Below are 16,680 nucleotides of genomic sequence, written 5' to 3' on the forward strand. Positions count from 1 at the left end.
AGGTTGATTGTGGGGTGAAAATCATTAAATTTCTGGTGAAAGGTGTCCAGGGTCTGTTGACCATGTGTCCAGATGATAAAAATATCGTCAATGTATCGCAGGTACAAGAGAGGTTTGAGTGGGTAGGAGTTCAGGAAACGTTGTTCTAAATCTGCCATGAAGATGTTGGCATACTGTGGGGCCATGCGGGTGCCCATTGCTGTGCCGCTGATCTGAAGGAACAGGTCATCACCGAATTTGAAGTTGTTGTGGGTAAGGACAAATTGGCAGAGTTTGGTGGCAATAAAACCACAGCGGACCTTGCCACCAAACTCTGCCAATTTACAAAGCTATTGTACTACCAACCTTACTGTATGCTTGTGAAACATGGACTACTTATAAACGCCATCTCCAACTCCTCAAAAGATTCCATCAATGATGTCTCTAAAAAAATGTACCTATCACTTGGGAATACAGGCGAACTAATGTCAGTGTACTGGAAGAAGCAAAGATCACAAGTGTCAAAGCAATGATTCTTCAACATCAGCTTTATTCAGATGCCTCTATTCCAAACTTAAAAATGGAAAGAGTAATGCTTGTGGTCAACAAACGAGGTTTAAAGACTCTCTCAAGGCAAATCTTAAAAAATGTAGTATAAACACCAACAATTGGGAAACACTGGCCTGCAAGCGCTCCAACTGAAGAACAGCCTTTACCAAAGGTGTCATGGGCTTTGAAAACACTCAGACTCAGGATGAAAGGTAGAAACGTGCTAAGAAGGTGGCATGTTTGGCAAACCTTCACCATGATCAACTCCCACCCGGAAACCTATGTCCCCACTGTAGAAGGATGTGTGGATCTAGAATTGGCCTCCACAGTCACTTATGGACTAACCATTAAGACCATGTTCATAGAAGACAATCTTACTTGGCTCTCAGATGGGTGATTGACTCAGTGGGTATATGGTAAACCTGTTGACGATTGTTAACGACTGCAGTTAGTTCTACAGGAAAAAGCAAGGGGTAGGATTAGCATATGTAAGGAGACAGGAATCCAATATCTCTATTAAGACCAGGTCTCTCCATAGTTTTCACTTTAGTGATGTCAGCATCTTCTCTTTCAAGTCTGTTTCTGAAATTCTTTTATATTAAGACAGCTGCTTTGAGATCCTGTACTGAATGTCCTGGGAGTTTGAAGTGTTCTCCTACTGGCTCCTCTGTCTTGTGATTCCTGATGTCAAATTTATGTCCATTTATCCTTTGGCATAGGGTTTGGCCTGTTTATCCAATATACAGAATATGGGTGTGAGCAAATGCAAAGCACTCTCTGTATTGTTCTTTCCCATTTGCCCCCACATCGGATTTATGGCTCCCTCCCCCTGCATTTTTGTTGCAATAAAACTAACAACTGCCCAAAGGAGACAACAGAGAAATCCAAAACACTATCACAGCTATGATTCTGGAGAATTGCATCTCTCCCAAAGAAAGAATGAAAGGGAAAAAAATAGAAGCAGGATTTCTAGGGTTGGAGGCAGTAATGCTTCTGAATTACTGGAAAAGACAGGATGGGAGAGGGCTCCTGTCCTCAGGTCCCGCTTGCAGACTTCCCACAGACATCTGGTTGGCCACTGTGAGAACACAATGCTGGACTAGATGGGCCATTGGCCTGATGCAGCAGATGTTCTTTCAAATCCAGGTCTTTTTCGGGTGGGGGTGATTGGTGAGAAAGATCCCCCACCCGACAATTCCAATACGGAAAAGAAATCAGCTGTGTGGTATTACTGTCCTCTCTTTGCAGGTGGGTGATGGTGGGTGGTGGCAGCTGAGAGATCTTATTCCTGCATTAAATGCAGGGAAGGAGCCTCAGAGAGAAAAAGAGTGCCTTATGATAACCTTGTAAAGAAGTTAATTAATAAGGTCGCAGAACAAACAGAGTGCTGGCACTGACAGAAAGTTGTTTACAACAGCCCTGCAACAGAGTCCAGTGTTATTATCTTGATACAGTGCTGCAGTTGCAGGAGAGGAAGGGCTGAGCCTGTGTAACTTATAACAACCATGTAAGGTTATGTACTTAACTCTTATCACTCCTATTTTGCAGTAGGAGGGGGGGACTGAGAGGAAGTGGCTTACATAAGACTGTAATGCAGTAATCATACTTAAGACAAAGGATAGAGGCACAAATACACTATATTATGATCTCCACATTTCAGATGGAGGCTAAAACTGAAAGCTGGTGGCTTACAACAAATCTCTAATAATAATGCTTTAAAGAACGGACAGCTGCTCAGTCTTTGCTGGTAAAACAAGACTACAAATCTCAGTCTCCATTACAGTACTACAGAGTACTCCCATTTTTTCCAAGGTACAGAGTGGAGAATCATTATTCCGTAGGGGAAATGTTTCACTAACTGTGCATTCAGTGCATGCCTACTCATAGTGGAACTCATTTTTGAATAAATATGCACACGGTTGTAAATCATGTGGAATCATCGTTCAGTAATGTTGAAAACAAACAACAGCAATAAAAGATCATACACATACATCAGTCTGCAGCAAAGGTCAATCTCTTTAAATTGCCACTCATATTGTACCACCAACCTTAAAGCCCTGTCAGGTGAAAAGGTGGGGTTTTAATAATAATAATAACCCAAATTTAGCTGAATACAGAGGACATGCTATACTGCTCCATCAACATCCAGAGAAACACATCACACATTTACCTCTAAGACAGCACATCAGAATTCACAAATCCATTAAGAAGATAATGTCCTCTTCCAGATTTATTTTGTGTTCCTGTCTTCAAGGACAATCTTACTCATTTCACTTTATAGTCCACGGAAGGGTAGGATACCGGAAATGTCTCAGACTGACTCATGCCCCTATCGTGTAAACAAACCATAGAGCTCCCAATGCTCCTATAGTGCTACTGACTGTAATTTCATGGAGATTAAAGAGGGGTGGAAATGTGGGGGAGAGGGACAACCATGTGTGCCACCTCAAGCTCCTTGGGGGAAAGGTGGGATATAAATGTAAAAGTAAGCAAATGATGAAAAAGGTAATAAAATATGAGTTGGAGATGACCTTGGGGGTCTTCTGCATCCTCAGCTTGAGGAAGGATCTGCAATACATGATTCAGCTACAGCAACCCTGGTGGGGGGCATCCAGCGACTATAACAAATACAAGAACAAACCAATACTCCCACCCACCCATTTAAAAGAACACAGAGTATTAATCAGCCAAAGCCAAGTTTTTGCCTGGCACCTAAAGATATGTAATGAAGGCACTAGGTGAGTCCCCCTGGGGAGAACATTCCACAAATGAGAAGCCATCACAGAAAAGGCCCATTCTTTTGTTACCATCCTCCAAACATCTCATGGAGGAAGCATTCAAAAACGGGCTTCAAGTGATGATCTCAGGTTCCAGGTTGGTTCATATGAGGAAAGACAGTCCTTTAATTATTGTGGTCCTTAGCTGTTTAAGGCAAAACCAACACTTTGAATTGGGCCCAGAAACTAATTGACACCAGGTGCAATTCGGCCAGGATCAGTGTGATATGCTGAAACCGTCAACCTGGCTGCTGAATTCTACACCAGTTGCCTTTGGAATTTTTTGGGGGGAGGAGGGGAGTGCATACTCATAGGCGGAAAGGGTGAAAGCCCCCAAACAACTCAGTGAGTATATGCTCTGTTGTCACATCATGCTGGCTAGGGGTACTGGAGAATTCTGATGAAAGCAGAAAGGAAGCATAAACTGTTGTAGTTTCCATGTTCATCTGTGGCCAGAAATGGAAATCAGTCAATTGAGTATGACTGATGTTCATTCAGACTGTTGTTGCTTTCAAGCCTGCAAATGTACCAGTTGAAGTTTCTGAAACGTCTTCAGAGGCAGGCCCATGTATAACGCGTTACTGTGATCTAACCTAGAGGGTACCAGAACATAGTAGACAAAACGTAGTTTGTTTGTTTATTATTTTATTAATTTTTATTTTTATTTTATTTTTTCAACATTGGCTCCGGCCTGATGGAACGCTCTGCCTCATGAGACCAGGGCCCTGCAGGATCTGATTTCTTTCCGCAGGGCCTGTAAGACAGAGTTGTTCTGCCTGCCCTTTGGCTTGGAGCCAATTTGATTCCCTCCCTCCCTCTCTTTCTTTTTTCTTTTCCTTTCTCCTCCTGCGATGAGGCTACATTTTAATATTTTAATGTTTCAATATTTTAATGTTGTATTTTAATTTTGTTTTTCAGTTGTAATCATTCAACTTGTTTTTATTATTGCTTGTTCGCCGCCCTGAGCCCGGCCTTGGCTGGGGAGGGCGGGGTATAAATAAAAATTATTCTTATTCTTATTTATTCAGTTTCTATACCACCCTTTATCAAAAGTTCCCAGGGCGGTGTGCAACATTAAAAACGCATTACAGAACATCCATGATAAAATAATAATAAAAACACAATTAAAAAAAGCATCCTGGCAGACAGCCTAATAATAAAATAGTTCTCATAATGTCGTATATCACAGGTTGTCCCTGTCCAGATGGGGGCGCGGCTAGGACACCAGCTGAAGCTGATGGCAGGCACCTCAAGCTGCTTCAAAGCGACTGTAATTATTTTATTTTATTTTATTTTTTTATTTATACATCCATACATGCCCCGCCCATCTGACTGGGTTGCCCCAACCACTCTGGGCGGCCTGTAACAACCTCCCATCCATCCTGTCTAGGAAACTGCCTGGAAAACCTACGCCTACTTTAGCTCGGGTAAGTTTACACCCTGAATATTATTCTTGGGGTGTTTTTTTTTAGTGGCGTCACCTAGGGAGCCTGAGCATTTCAGCAGGCGTCACAGCGCGTAACCAGAGAAATACGTTTATCAGCGAAGCCGTTGATGACCAGACGGCGCGTATTACTATAATGTGACGTCACTTCCGCCCGTAAGGCGCCCCTCCAGGCTCACGTCGGTTTCTCCGTGACGTCACCGACCTCCAGCCGCCATTCTAGGCATCCGGAGGCCGGCTGGCTCTATGGTCGGCCGAAAAAAGAGTCAGCTGCGAAGACGGGCCTGGCCGGCCGGGAATGAAGTTTGGACCCTGTGGCGGTTTCTCGAGGCTGTTTTGGGGCTGGGAAAGTGCGGGGGCGGGGGCGGCGGCGGTTCGGGGACCCTTCGGCGGCAACGAGAGAGAGGTGAATGGCAAAAGCGGCGAGGGTTGGCTGGAAACCTGAGGGAGACGGGGCGGCAGGCGCGGGTTTGTGGGAGCCGGGTTTGAGGAAAGCCCTGTGGGCTGGTGGGATGGTCCCTCTCTCCTCTCGGCGCCCCTCAGCGCCTGGCACAACTCTTTCAACACCTTCGCGACAGGCGGAAAACCAGCAGGTCTGGTTTCTCCCCGTTAAGTGATGCAACGACGGGGGAAGCTCTACCTGTCGGGCTTCTGCCTGTTTGCCTTTAAGGAAGCCAACGCACACCCCCTGGAAGCTCTTCTCAGAAAAGGCGCGCCCACGTGTCGGCCTTAAATCTTTAACCTCAGCCTTTTTAAAGCTTCTGTTGCTGCGGATCACAGCAGCAGAGGAAGCTGCTTTATCCCCAGACGGAACTGTGTGGTCCACACAGCTCAGGGTTGATGTCTACACCGTCAGCAGCTTTCCAGGTTGAAGGGGGTAATTATTATTTATTTAGGTTTCATGGGGGATATTGAAGGGGATTTGCTTCTGAGCTGTGCTCCTGACCCGCTTGTGGGCTCCCTGTTTAGGCAACTGGTTGTGCCACTGTGGGGAATGGGATGCTGGTCTAGACATCTGACCCAGCAGGGATGTGACCTTACGATGGACTTTAGTTATGATCCAGTAAGGCGGGAGGCAGTGGAAGACAGAAGTGCCTGGCGTGCTCTCGTCCATGGGATCATGAAGTGTCGGACACGACTAAACGACTAAACAACAACAACAAGGCAGTTCTTACATTCTTTGTTGACAGAACGGGATCCTGCTCAAATAATTGCTGTACCAATTGTAACATGGCTGTCTTGTTCATGTCAAATATATTTTCACCTGTCCCAAACTCCTAGGGTTGGATAGGTTTAAAATCTTTTTTCAGAAAACAGCATTAATCCTGCAATGCTCATCTAGTGAGTATCCTTTTACCGTCTCTCTCTCCCATTTCTGTGTTATCACTCCCAGTACTATCTGTGCAACATACACTTAGGCCCAGGTTTTTGTTTTGTAATCTGTCTCTGTTAGGTTTCCCATACCTCTCTCAGGGCTACACTTGGGAGACCACACCAAAGAATAGTAATGTGAATGCCAGAAGATGCCAAAAGAACACTTTGGGTTTTGGTCAATGGGTAGATTGGAGGGCCCTTCCATAAGCTTCGGTTGGAGTAACATGTTTTGTTTTGTTGTTGTTCACTTTCAGGTGCTGATGCGACTGGCCTCTAGTCAGTGAGATGTGTGCTTGATACTTTAAGACATCGCTGGATTTTGCCTAGCCGGTGGGCAGGCCCCTGCTTCAGCAATGGCTCCACAGTTCCGCAGTTATGTTTGGGATCCTGCTCTTATCCTTTCCCAGATTACCCTCATGCAGGCAATTTACTATAGCTCGCTTGGGCTCTGGTTGGCTGTGGTGGACAGCCTAGTTCACAACAGCCCATCCCTCGATCAGATTTTCAACTACGAGGTAGGATATTATTCATTTTGGGAAATCCTGACAGCGAGAAGATTTTGAAAACCAACCTTGCAGGCTAAGAGGATTGTTGTTTACGTCTCCTACTTTTTGGTATCCAGGGAAATCCTTGAGCCAGTCTTTCCCATCCCTGGGTAGAAGTTGGAGTTAAAAGTGCAGATCAGAGTGAATGGAGAGTTGTTGGAAGGGAAAGGAATTGACCAGTGCAAGAAACGCTGTCCCTGTTTGGGTTGTGGTGCCGTAGATCAGGAGTGGAGGGAAGTCATGTGAGTGTGAACTCCAGTGTGAATAACAGTGGAGTGGCAGGACAGTATGTCAGACTTTCCCACCACTCTTGACAGCCTTCTCCTTCAACCTCCAGCCACCCCTTTGCTCCTGGCTTCCTATTCTACACAATCATACACATCATGACCACCAGCTCCTCAGTCCAGAGGAAGGGTGATCTGGATTGTGTGTTCCCCTTCTTAATCTCCAGTATTTAAACAAGTATGACATTAACACAGCTTCACAGATTGCATTCTGTAACATTTGTATTTAAATTTTACATACTTTTGTATACAGATTTTTGGCTTGCATAGACGAGTTTATAACAAGATCTGTCAGAAATGAATTTGCACTTTTGCAAATGGCTGCGTTTGCGATAGCAAAATTAAGATGATTTTGTATGATTGTTTAGATATTGTTTATTGTGGAGAGGACATGCTGTGTTTTGTTATTGCTAATAGGAACAGATATTATTTCTTTCATTTATTTATTAAAAAGTTTATTCCCTTGTTTTCCCATTCAAAAAGAAAAAGGAAATGCTTATAAAACAAAGGGCACATAGTTCAGTGTTAGAACTTCTGCTTTGCATATGCAGAAGGTCCCAAGTTCAATCCCCAACCTCTTGAGTTAGGAATGTCCCCTGTCTGGGACCCAAAGAGTCAATGCCATTTAGTGCAAACAATACTGTACTGAGTTTGATGGGCCAATACTCTGGATCAGTATAAGATAGCTTCCTGTGTTCTTCTAACAATCCTCTATTCCAACACTATTACCAAACTAGAAATAGCATCAAAGAACAAGAACCCAAAATGGTCTGTCGTGTGTGACCTTGTAAAAGTTTGTATGAAGTCAGTTGAATATTTCTCCCCGAAAGGGCAGTTTCCTCCACCTACCTTCATGTGTTTTTTTCACTATAATGGTTATTCCTGGTGTTTTGTATCATTTCTACAGAAGAAAACTCTGAATACAACAATTCACTTTTATCACTACCCAAAGTTTCTTGTGATGTCAGATCAAGGATTTGGATTTAAATGTTTAAGTAGAGACAATGTTACAGGGCACATCAGCTGTGGGAAAGTTCTGTGGTGTTCTTTCTTTGGAGTGAGTGAGACTGCCTGGGATGGTTACATGCCCATAAAACAGTCTCTCCGATGGAGTCTGAAAAGATAAGACAAATCTAGAGAGTGCACTGTGCCTCTCCTTTGCCTGGCTGCATCTGTCCTTGAACTATGATCATGCCTTTTGCTTGCCTGGATGGACAGAAGAGTGTGTAGAAAACTCTTACCTGGATGGAACGTAGTCTACTATAAAAAGTGCGAGTTACATCAGTTGCTCCACCCACTTTTGTCTCTGGCCCTACCCACCACCAGCATCTGTCTCCTGGAAGGTTGGCTATGAAGGAATGTACCTGTAGGCTGAAAAAGACTCTCCACTCCTGTTACATAATTTTATCAATTGCTATTGGCTATGGCATCAGGCTAGCCACTGTTTCAAACCAAATCTGAACTATGTGGCCCCTTATCTGATCCAATTGAACTCCTCTTAACCTGCAGCCAGCCCTGGGGGTGAAGTGGCCATGACTGGGGAAGGGAGCCAATTCACTTCAACAGCATATTCCTCCCCAGCCTTATACTCCTCTGCCATAACTTCCTCTTTCTAGCCCCAGCTGAGGCTTTGAAGTACAGAAGAGTAAACGCAAGCCTAAATGGCAGAAGAAGACCTCTGTAGAGACGAAAACCCAACTGCTTGTTTCTGCCCCAGTTATCTCTCTCATAAGAACACAAGAAGATCCCTGCTGGGTATTCTATCTAGTCCCGTGTCCTGTTTCCCATGGTGGCCAACCAAGAAGCCCATGAGCAGGGACATGAGAACTACTCCCCTCTCTGAAGCTACTGAGTGGAAGTGAGCCTGTAGTGGATATTGTGTAGTGGATCCAGTAGTGCATATTGTGAAGTCACAGGCTGGGAGGAGAGAACCTTGTCTTAGCCCAGTGGTGGGAAACCTTTGTAAGCCCAGGAGCCACATTCCCTTTGGGAGAAGCATTCTGAGGGCCACATGCTGGTGGTGCTAGTGATGGGCAGGGTGAGAAGCAGACATGGACAGAGCAGTGGATGTGAGTTTTACCTTTGTATAGGAGGCTACTGTCCAGCTATACAGGGTTTCTCTCAGATTTTTTTGCGGGGTGCATGGGACATTACAGGTGTGAAGAGAGGAAACTGAATTCCATGGACACCAGTGGAAGCCCACTCTCACAACTGAATTCCACCCAGGGATATTAGAGCCAGACCTTCTCATAGCTCTCACCATCAGATTGGCTTTGAGCACCGCAGTACTGTAATGTAGGTTTCGTTTGGGATCTCTGTGCTTTCTGTCCTCATCTCTATTGGGAGAATAGGGCAGGAAGAAGTTTGACACCTGCCCATCTCTGTTGAAGTCTGTCCAATGCATAGACAGCAATGGTTACAATGCTGCATGTTTGAAAGAGAAGGACTTTTGCCTGTGCTGTCTGCAACTCTGCTGTTTTCCAACTTTTGTAAGCAGAAATGATGACCAGCTTAGGGACTCTGTCGAGCGTGCCTTATCGCTGCCTGCTGACCTTGGCAAACTGCATGAGGTAGTGATTTATGATAGCCTGGATTTTGGTGGCAATTGTAAGTTTTCAGTTCTGAGTTGCCGAAAAACTGCAGTTAGTGTACTGTGACAGTTGGCCCCTCTATTCAGTCCTTTCTATGAATATAACTGGTGACGGAGGCTCATGTAGACGTTGATTTATCTTGGCTGGATTGCCTATGTTGAAAACTTTAACCACTGAGTTGTATTTTAGATCGGGGGGTTCCAGACAGTGGTGTGTGGACCACTATTGGTCAACAAGCTTTTTGAAGGTTGTCAGTGGTATGTTTGCATATTGGTTGTATTTTTAATGCTTTTTATTTCTTATATTGCATTTTATTGTATTGCAATTTGAATTCTATGGAATTTCAATTGCCATACAAAAAGAAGAAGAAGCAAGAAAAGTACAATTAAAGATATCACAGTATCTTAGCAGGGTGTATTACAAATATTACAACTGGCAGGGGGGGGAATCAATTAGTGGTCCACCGAGAATATCAGCAATTTTCAAGTGGCTCAGTGGAGGTGGGGTGCAAGTTTGGGAACCACTGCTTCAGATCCTTTGGAATTTCACAAAATCAAGAAAATGTTGTGTGTAATTTATGCAGTTTCAGATAGGGAGGAGTGGGTTTTAGCCTCAAAACTTACACTGATCTGTTCTGTAGAAGCAAATGGAACCCACTTCAGCCATTGGGCAACTTTTGCAAAAGATATAATACCATTCTAGTATTGTATCAATATCCCTTGTGATTTTATTCATTTACTGAAGGGTTATTGTTTTGCTTCTTGTTATGGTATGTATTTTTGTGTTTTTATATTGTAAACTGCCTTATGATCTTCGGATAAAGGGCAGTATATAAAATTAACTAATAATAGTAGCAGCAGCAGTAGTAGTAATAACAACAACAACAACAAAAACTCAGCCTTGGCTCATTTTTGTAGATATAATTAAACTTGTACATACAAATCTGCACTCCTAGAAAAAGAAATTGTTTTTCTGCCTTGAAGGTAAACGAAGCATTATGTTGAATGGAATGCATGGATGGGGAAGAGGAGTCAAATAAATCTTGACTTGGTTTCCAATTTATCCCAGTGGCTGTTTCTCTCCTTGTAACCCTGTGCAGGTTTTGGGGTTCTCCACCTCACCTGGCAGACTTGCCATGATGGCTTTTATCCTGAATGCACTTTCTTGGTAAGTTGGCTTTTTGGATGTGCATTTCTGACACTTCTGATCGCCATTTTGCTTCTTTCAAGTATAAACATTTTTTCCAGGAATCAAATATCCTTTACTGAAAACCGTAGTATTCTCACAGTCTGTGTTGTAATGCAGAATCAGGCATAGCTAACATGGTATCCTTCAGATGTTTAGAACTACTTCCATCAGCGCCCAACCAGCGTGGCCAATGGTTGGGAATGATAGGAGCTGCAATCCACAATATTTGGAGGGCACCACCTTGCCTAGACCTGTGCTAAGGAATGTTGCGAGAAAGCTGCTTGTAGGGATTGACTAACCTGTCTTAAATCTCTGGCTGCTATTGGTTGAACTGCTCAGACTCTATAGATGGACAGGGCAAAAAGTAAGTTCTTGGGGAAAATGGGTGGAAGATGAGGGATAGGAAAACAGGAAGGAGAAGCCCAAGGCAAAGGGAAGGGAGAAATATTGAAAAGCAGGTTTGGAAGAAAGAGTTGTTCAAAGGAATAAAAGCAAGAGAGGGCTAGAGGAAAGTCTCAGAAAGGTTTAATAAATCTGGGGAAAGAGAATGGGCAAAGAGAGGATAAGGACACGTGATCAAGAGCTCCAGGGCTTGGAACAAGTCGGTGCTCCACATTTCTTTGAAATATCAGCCAAATAGCTGCTGTCCTTTAAGGCATATGAACATGAGTATTTATAGTCTTCCACCCTCTCACAAGAGAGATATGTTGTACCTCAAGAGCAGCCAGGAGAGGAAGAGAAGGTGCCAGATCAAAGGTTTTCAGCCATAAATATTCCTAACAGCCTAAAAATACCTTACATGTAAATAAGAAGAACAGAGAGCTATAGCCTTAGAGTTCCAAGGTTTGAAAACTTAATTAAAAAGTCCCCACATGGAGCAAGCTTGTTTTCTCCAGCTCTGGAGGCTGGGACCCAAACTAATGGATATAAATTACAAGAAAAGAGATTCTGACTAATAAACACCAGGAAAAACTCTCTTACAGTAAGAGCTGTTGGACAGTGGAACAGACTCCCTCAGGAGGTGGTGGACTCTCCTTCCTTGGAGGTTTTAAAGTAGTGGTTGGATGTCCATCTGCCATGTATGATCTCATTGAGATTCCCGCATTGCAAGGGGTTAGACTAGATGACCCTCAGGATCCCTGCCAACTCTACAATTCTATGATTCTAAGATAACTCTTGTACTGCTTAGTGCAGGATAAATATAAAAGTGTCTGAAAACTTTCTGTTGCTGAATTTCTTCTTTCTTGAATGCTACAGTTTCAGGTAAAATCTTCTCTCCCCTCCCCTTTACAGTGCCATAGGCTTGCTGTATTTCATTCGGCGAGGAAAGCAGTGCTTGGATTTCACAGTCACCATTCACTTTTTCCACCTGCTGGGCTGCTGGATTTACAACGCGCACTTTCCAACGGCTTTGACGTGGTGGCTTGTACATACTGTGTGCACGGCACTCATGGCTGTGATTGGGGAATACCTTTGTATGCGAACAGAACTGAAGGAGATTCCATTAAATTCAACCCCCAAATCCAACGTATAGACCCTCGGAAGATGCTGTCTCTCTCTCTCTCTTCCCTACGGCTTCCTCATCTTGGTGCTAACACAGGATACATGAGAATGTATTTGAAGCAACCCAGCATGTCAGTTCTAACTTTTAAATAATCTTGCGCGAAAGGTTTGTGATGCATCCATGGGTACAACATGGGACAAATCAGATTTTGATAAAGCACACTTTGTTGCTTGGGTAGACACACCCATTTTGCCCATGCAGCTCAGAACAGATTCAGCGTTGGACAACAAAGCAACAGGAGCTGGACTGCTTTTGTGAGATGAACACTGGGTTGCCGGAACTGGAACTGTCATTTTCTTCAATATGGACAATACCCAGGCAGTTGACTTCACGCAATGCACAATAAAAGCTCCATTCTGCTCCCTCCCCAGTACATCTCGTATCTATTTTCCTTCCAACTGTCTTTTGAAATTTAAAAAAAAATCAAGGAGATCAGACAAGGTAGGAAGTATTTCTCACTTGGCTGCTGTGATTATAGAAGGTTTGGCTAAAGGTGAAGAGGAAAGTGACAATATTTATTGGATTGTAGAGACTGATTTTTGGCAAAGCAAATAAAGACTCTCATTGTCCATTGCAGTTTCGCAGCTTATTGATCAGGCAGGGTTATCCTGTTATTTTATATAGCAACAGGGGAGGAAAGGGAGCCATCAGACAGGAAGATCATCCTGGAAGTCACATCATCGAAACTTTAAATCTACCATCTTCAAGGAAAAAAATGGCATGCAGCAAGTTGGCCCGCCGGCCAACAAAGAGGGCTAGCTGTGGGCTGAAATGCTTCAGAAGAGCCTTCTTGTTTATAGTATTTCCATGAATGTACTTCCTTTTCTCTGATCATCAGATTCTAGTATTTATAATCAAGGACACTGTCCTTTTTTGTTATACGAGGCTGTGTTAGCATATAAAGAACAGGACTATTAATGAGTTTTTTAACTGAACCAGATTAAGAGAAACATGCAGCTTCCGTTGTCTCCTACGCACAGAGGCCTGAGCGCCCCTGTCATACACAGTCAAAACTCTCCTATTTTAAAAGGTTTGGAAGGTTTGGAAGAGAGAGTTAATCTGTAACAGCCGGTTGCAGCTGTTAATGGAACTATGGGTTTTTCACAATGAACTTATTTTCAGACGTGCCACTGAGCCTTTCTTTGTACATAAATATTTGTTGGTGGTATTGGTTTGTATAAGTTATATTGGTAAGTTAATGCTTGGTTTGTAATGGTTAGGGGGATAATTTTGCATATAGAACTCGATAAACTGACTCTCAAAAGCTCTTTGTTTCTGTGATGCCTTTTCTGAATTTCATCTGGCAATCCTTTGCAAACAGAAGTTTCGCCCTGGATTAAATGTTTTGCTTCCCATCCTTAGGTATTACATTTAGCAGAAGGCAGGTCTTTTTCTATGCTGTCTTTATGATTGGGGAAAACTTCTGAGTCAAAAAGCCCCTTTTCCAGTGTTCTTTGTTTATTTATTTATTGAAATATTTATAGACTGCACTTTTCATTAAAAATACAGCAACATGGTTTACAATTCAGTGTTAGGTCATGAACATGCTGTACATGAGGGCTGGCTAACGTGTCCTCTTCATGTTTCTGGAGTCCATTTCCCATAATACTCAACTGGAGCTGATGGGAGTTGCAGTCTAACCACATCCAGAGCTCCACACATTTACTTTCCCTGCTACACACTGTGTTCAATAACAGTTGCCTATCGCCACTTTGCCACTAGATGGCATTGCTTGCTTTCTAGAGCCTGCTATTATGTGATAGGAAAAGCTGCAGTCTAGCATTTCTCTGACAGCGCTTTAATGCAGTGGGGCAGACCTCCAGAGCCACCCTCCTGACATCACTGCAGCTTACTTAGATGGGGCAGGGCACCACAGGGTCTTGGCAAGGTTAGGACTGCACGTGGATGGACTGGTGGGAGTGCAGGATTGGCTCCACTGTCCTGTCCCACCCCTGCTAGGGTAAGCGGCAGCAACAGCAGCAGCAGGCTAGGAAGGGCAGTTCTGTGCTATCACATCAGTTGCTACTGCTTATACGGAATCCAGCTACTATGGTATTGCCAGGTAGTGGCTCTCTAGGGCCCCGGCCAGAAGCATTTCCTGCTCCTGCTGTTTCTTTGGCTGAAAGGTCAATACACTCAAAGCAGGGGAGAGAAGGAAAAGCCCCGCTTTTAATACAGATCTAAAACACTGCAGGCCAGTTGAGGTGGACTAGGCATTGTGCAGAATGCACAGATGCATGCTGGGACTCCAAAGCCTATGGAAGCTCTCATTTTCGAAATGTCATACCCAGCCATTTAACCTGAAATCTGCTTCAAGTGCTAATTGGAACTTGTATGCAGGGCTGTGTGCCTTTTTAGTTACAGAATTCAACACCACAGAAAGCTGGATTCTGCAATGTCTGTAAACAGCAAATACAGATAATATTTTGTATAATTCTGCCATTTTAAGCATTTTGCATGTCAGGAAAAGGGGCAAGGGATTATAGACAGTGGTAGACACGCTGCTCCCAAGTCACTAACAATCATATTGAACCAGTCCTCTGACTTTTGGATACTGCAGCATGCATTTTGACCATATACATGCTCAAGCATATCTTTGCAACCAGGAGGGCTAGAAACTTGTTCTTTTGGGAAAATGAAATATGTGTGCATTTGAGTGAGAGAGAATCAGACTATAGTTTTCATTTGGTTATCATTAACTGTTACTGTGGGTAAGCAGTGGCGTAAGCAGAAAAACATGATTGCAGTTATTCTTGGTCTCCTACCTTCATTTCTCCTTTGGACACCCCTGCCATGTCATGTTTCTGCCACACTTTCAAAAAGAAAGACATGTATAAAGTACTTCTCTCAGCACGCATATAATACCTTCCCACACTGCTGAACAGCCTCCAATTTGTTCTTCCTGAAGAGCACGCAGATTCTGCCTTGCCAGCAAATGGTGGTGAGAAATGTCAAGAGAAAGATCAAAATCAGACTGGAACTTTGTGAGATGTTCCTTGGAAGAACCAAACAGAATGTTTCCTGCCATGTCACTCAAGGAAATGTTCCTCAGAGCCAGTAGGGAAGCCTCCAGGGATGGAAATGGGGTCATGCAGGAATGTTTTCAGAGAAAGAACACAAGTGAAAAAGAAACCATGTAGGTGCTCAGATTGTGGGCAAAAATAGATGGTCTTCTGTCATGGATGCTTTCGTTGAGATTCCTGCATTGCAGGGGGTTGGACTGGATGACCCTAAGGGTCCCTACTCTGCAATTCTATGGTTCTATAATCAGGAAGGAAAATACTTCCATTTCTATGTCGTATACATATAGGAGAGTTAATTTATCCTTGTTATATTTGTTGCTGCTTCATGCAGAACAAACCTGGGTGCCAGCCCGTTCCTAAATGATTTTGAGTTCTGAAGCTTACTTCTGACTAGACATATATAGGATTGTTCTGTGAATCTGTTTTCTGTCATCTTGATCCTGTGAAGGCCAGTTTCCTATGTGTTTGTGTGCATAAGAAAGTGAGAGCAGTTATCCTCTGCCCTGCCACAGAGCAAATAAACGGCAGATGGCTTCCTTTTCTTAATGAACTTGGTCTGATGTAGGCACTTGAGGGGTTGCTCCCAGAGAGCGTTTCTGCAACAGCTGCTTCTAGTGCATCATCCATCAGTGAACTCGAGCTAAATTTTGTCCAGGGGGAGGGGGAGGATCAGAGACAGGGAGTAGCCTTGCCCAGCCAAGTGATTTGAGCTTTGATTTCTAGGGAAAGTGGGACGGGGCATTTGACAGTGTAAAGGGCCACAGCAGGATTTTTAAGAGCAAGAGATAATATTGTAGAAATACAATGCTAAGCAGTGTCATATTCCAGAAGTCCCCCACCCTCCACAAAAAAAGTCTCTGGAGGATAGGCTTAGATGGATGGAACCAGGGTGTCCTCCTGTTTCTGCTCTTTTAAAGCCAAGCGCAACAGAGAAGCCATGTTTCTTCATTCACATGTCTTTAGCCCACGATGTCTAAAGTTTGTGTGCGAGCTATCAGCTTTTCACAACAAAAGCTATGCTTGATTGAGGGGAGTGGAACTCACTCTCTCTCCTTCCTTCCTTCATTGCATTCTTGAAGCAAGTACAAGATCTAGTGATGGCCACCAACTTGTATGGCTTTAAAGGGGGTTAGACAAATTTATGGAGGCTAAAGCTTACCAATGGCTACAAACCATGATGGCTATGTACTACCTCCAGCGTCACAAGTGCTATGCCTCTGAGTAGCAGTTGTTCGGAGTCACAAGTCAGCGTGTGCCCTGGTCTTGCTTTGGGGCTTCCCATAGGCATCTGGTTGGCCACTGTAAGAACAGGATTTCTGGACTAGAGAAGCCTTGGGTCTGATCCAGTTGGTCTCCTATGTT

The 16,680-nt window shown here is 43.7% G+C and overlaps 1 protein-coding gene across 1 annotated transcript; it reads left to right on the top strand.

The window, feature by feature from the left end:
* The first annotated feature begins 4,990 nt into the window (after window positions 1–4,990).
* Window positions 4,991–13,559, top strand: SYS1 (SYS1 golgi trafficking protein). Its single transcript, XM_081195553.1, has 4 exons — window positions 4,991–5,155; window positions 6,378–6,638; window positions 10,643–10,710; window positions 12,025–13,559. Exons 2-4 carry the CDS (start codon window positions 6,477–6,479, stop codon window positions 12,263–12,265), a joined length of 471 nt encoding a protein of 156 aa, XP_081051679.1. The 5' UTR covers window positions 4,991–5,155; window positions 6,378–6,476; the 3' UTR covers window positions 12,266–13,559.
* The last annotated feature ends 3,121 nt before the right edge of the window (window positions 13,560–16,680 follow it).

The sequence above is a fragment of the Podarcis bocagei genome, assembly GCF_964188305.1.
Source record: "Podarcis bocagei genome assembly, chromosome: 5".
In the NCBI taxonomy this organism is placed as follows: Eukaryota; Metazoa; Chordata; class Lepidosauria; order Squamata; family Lacertidae; genus Podarcis; species Podarcis bocagei.

Coding starts and splice junctions, on each gene's coding strand:
- SYS1 (XM_081195553.1), top strand. CDS start 6,477: ATGGCTCCACAGTTCCGCAGTTATGTTTGGGATCCTGCTCTTATCCTT. Junction 6,639..10,642: donor ATCAGATTTTCAACTACGAG/GTAGGATATTAT, acceptor AACCCTGTGCAG/GTTTTGGGGTTCTCCACCTC. Junction 10,711..12,024: donor ATCCTGAATGCACTTTCTTG/GTAAGTTGGCTT, acceptor TCCCCTTTACAG/TGCCATAGGCTTGCTGTATT.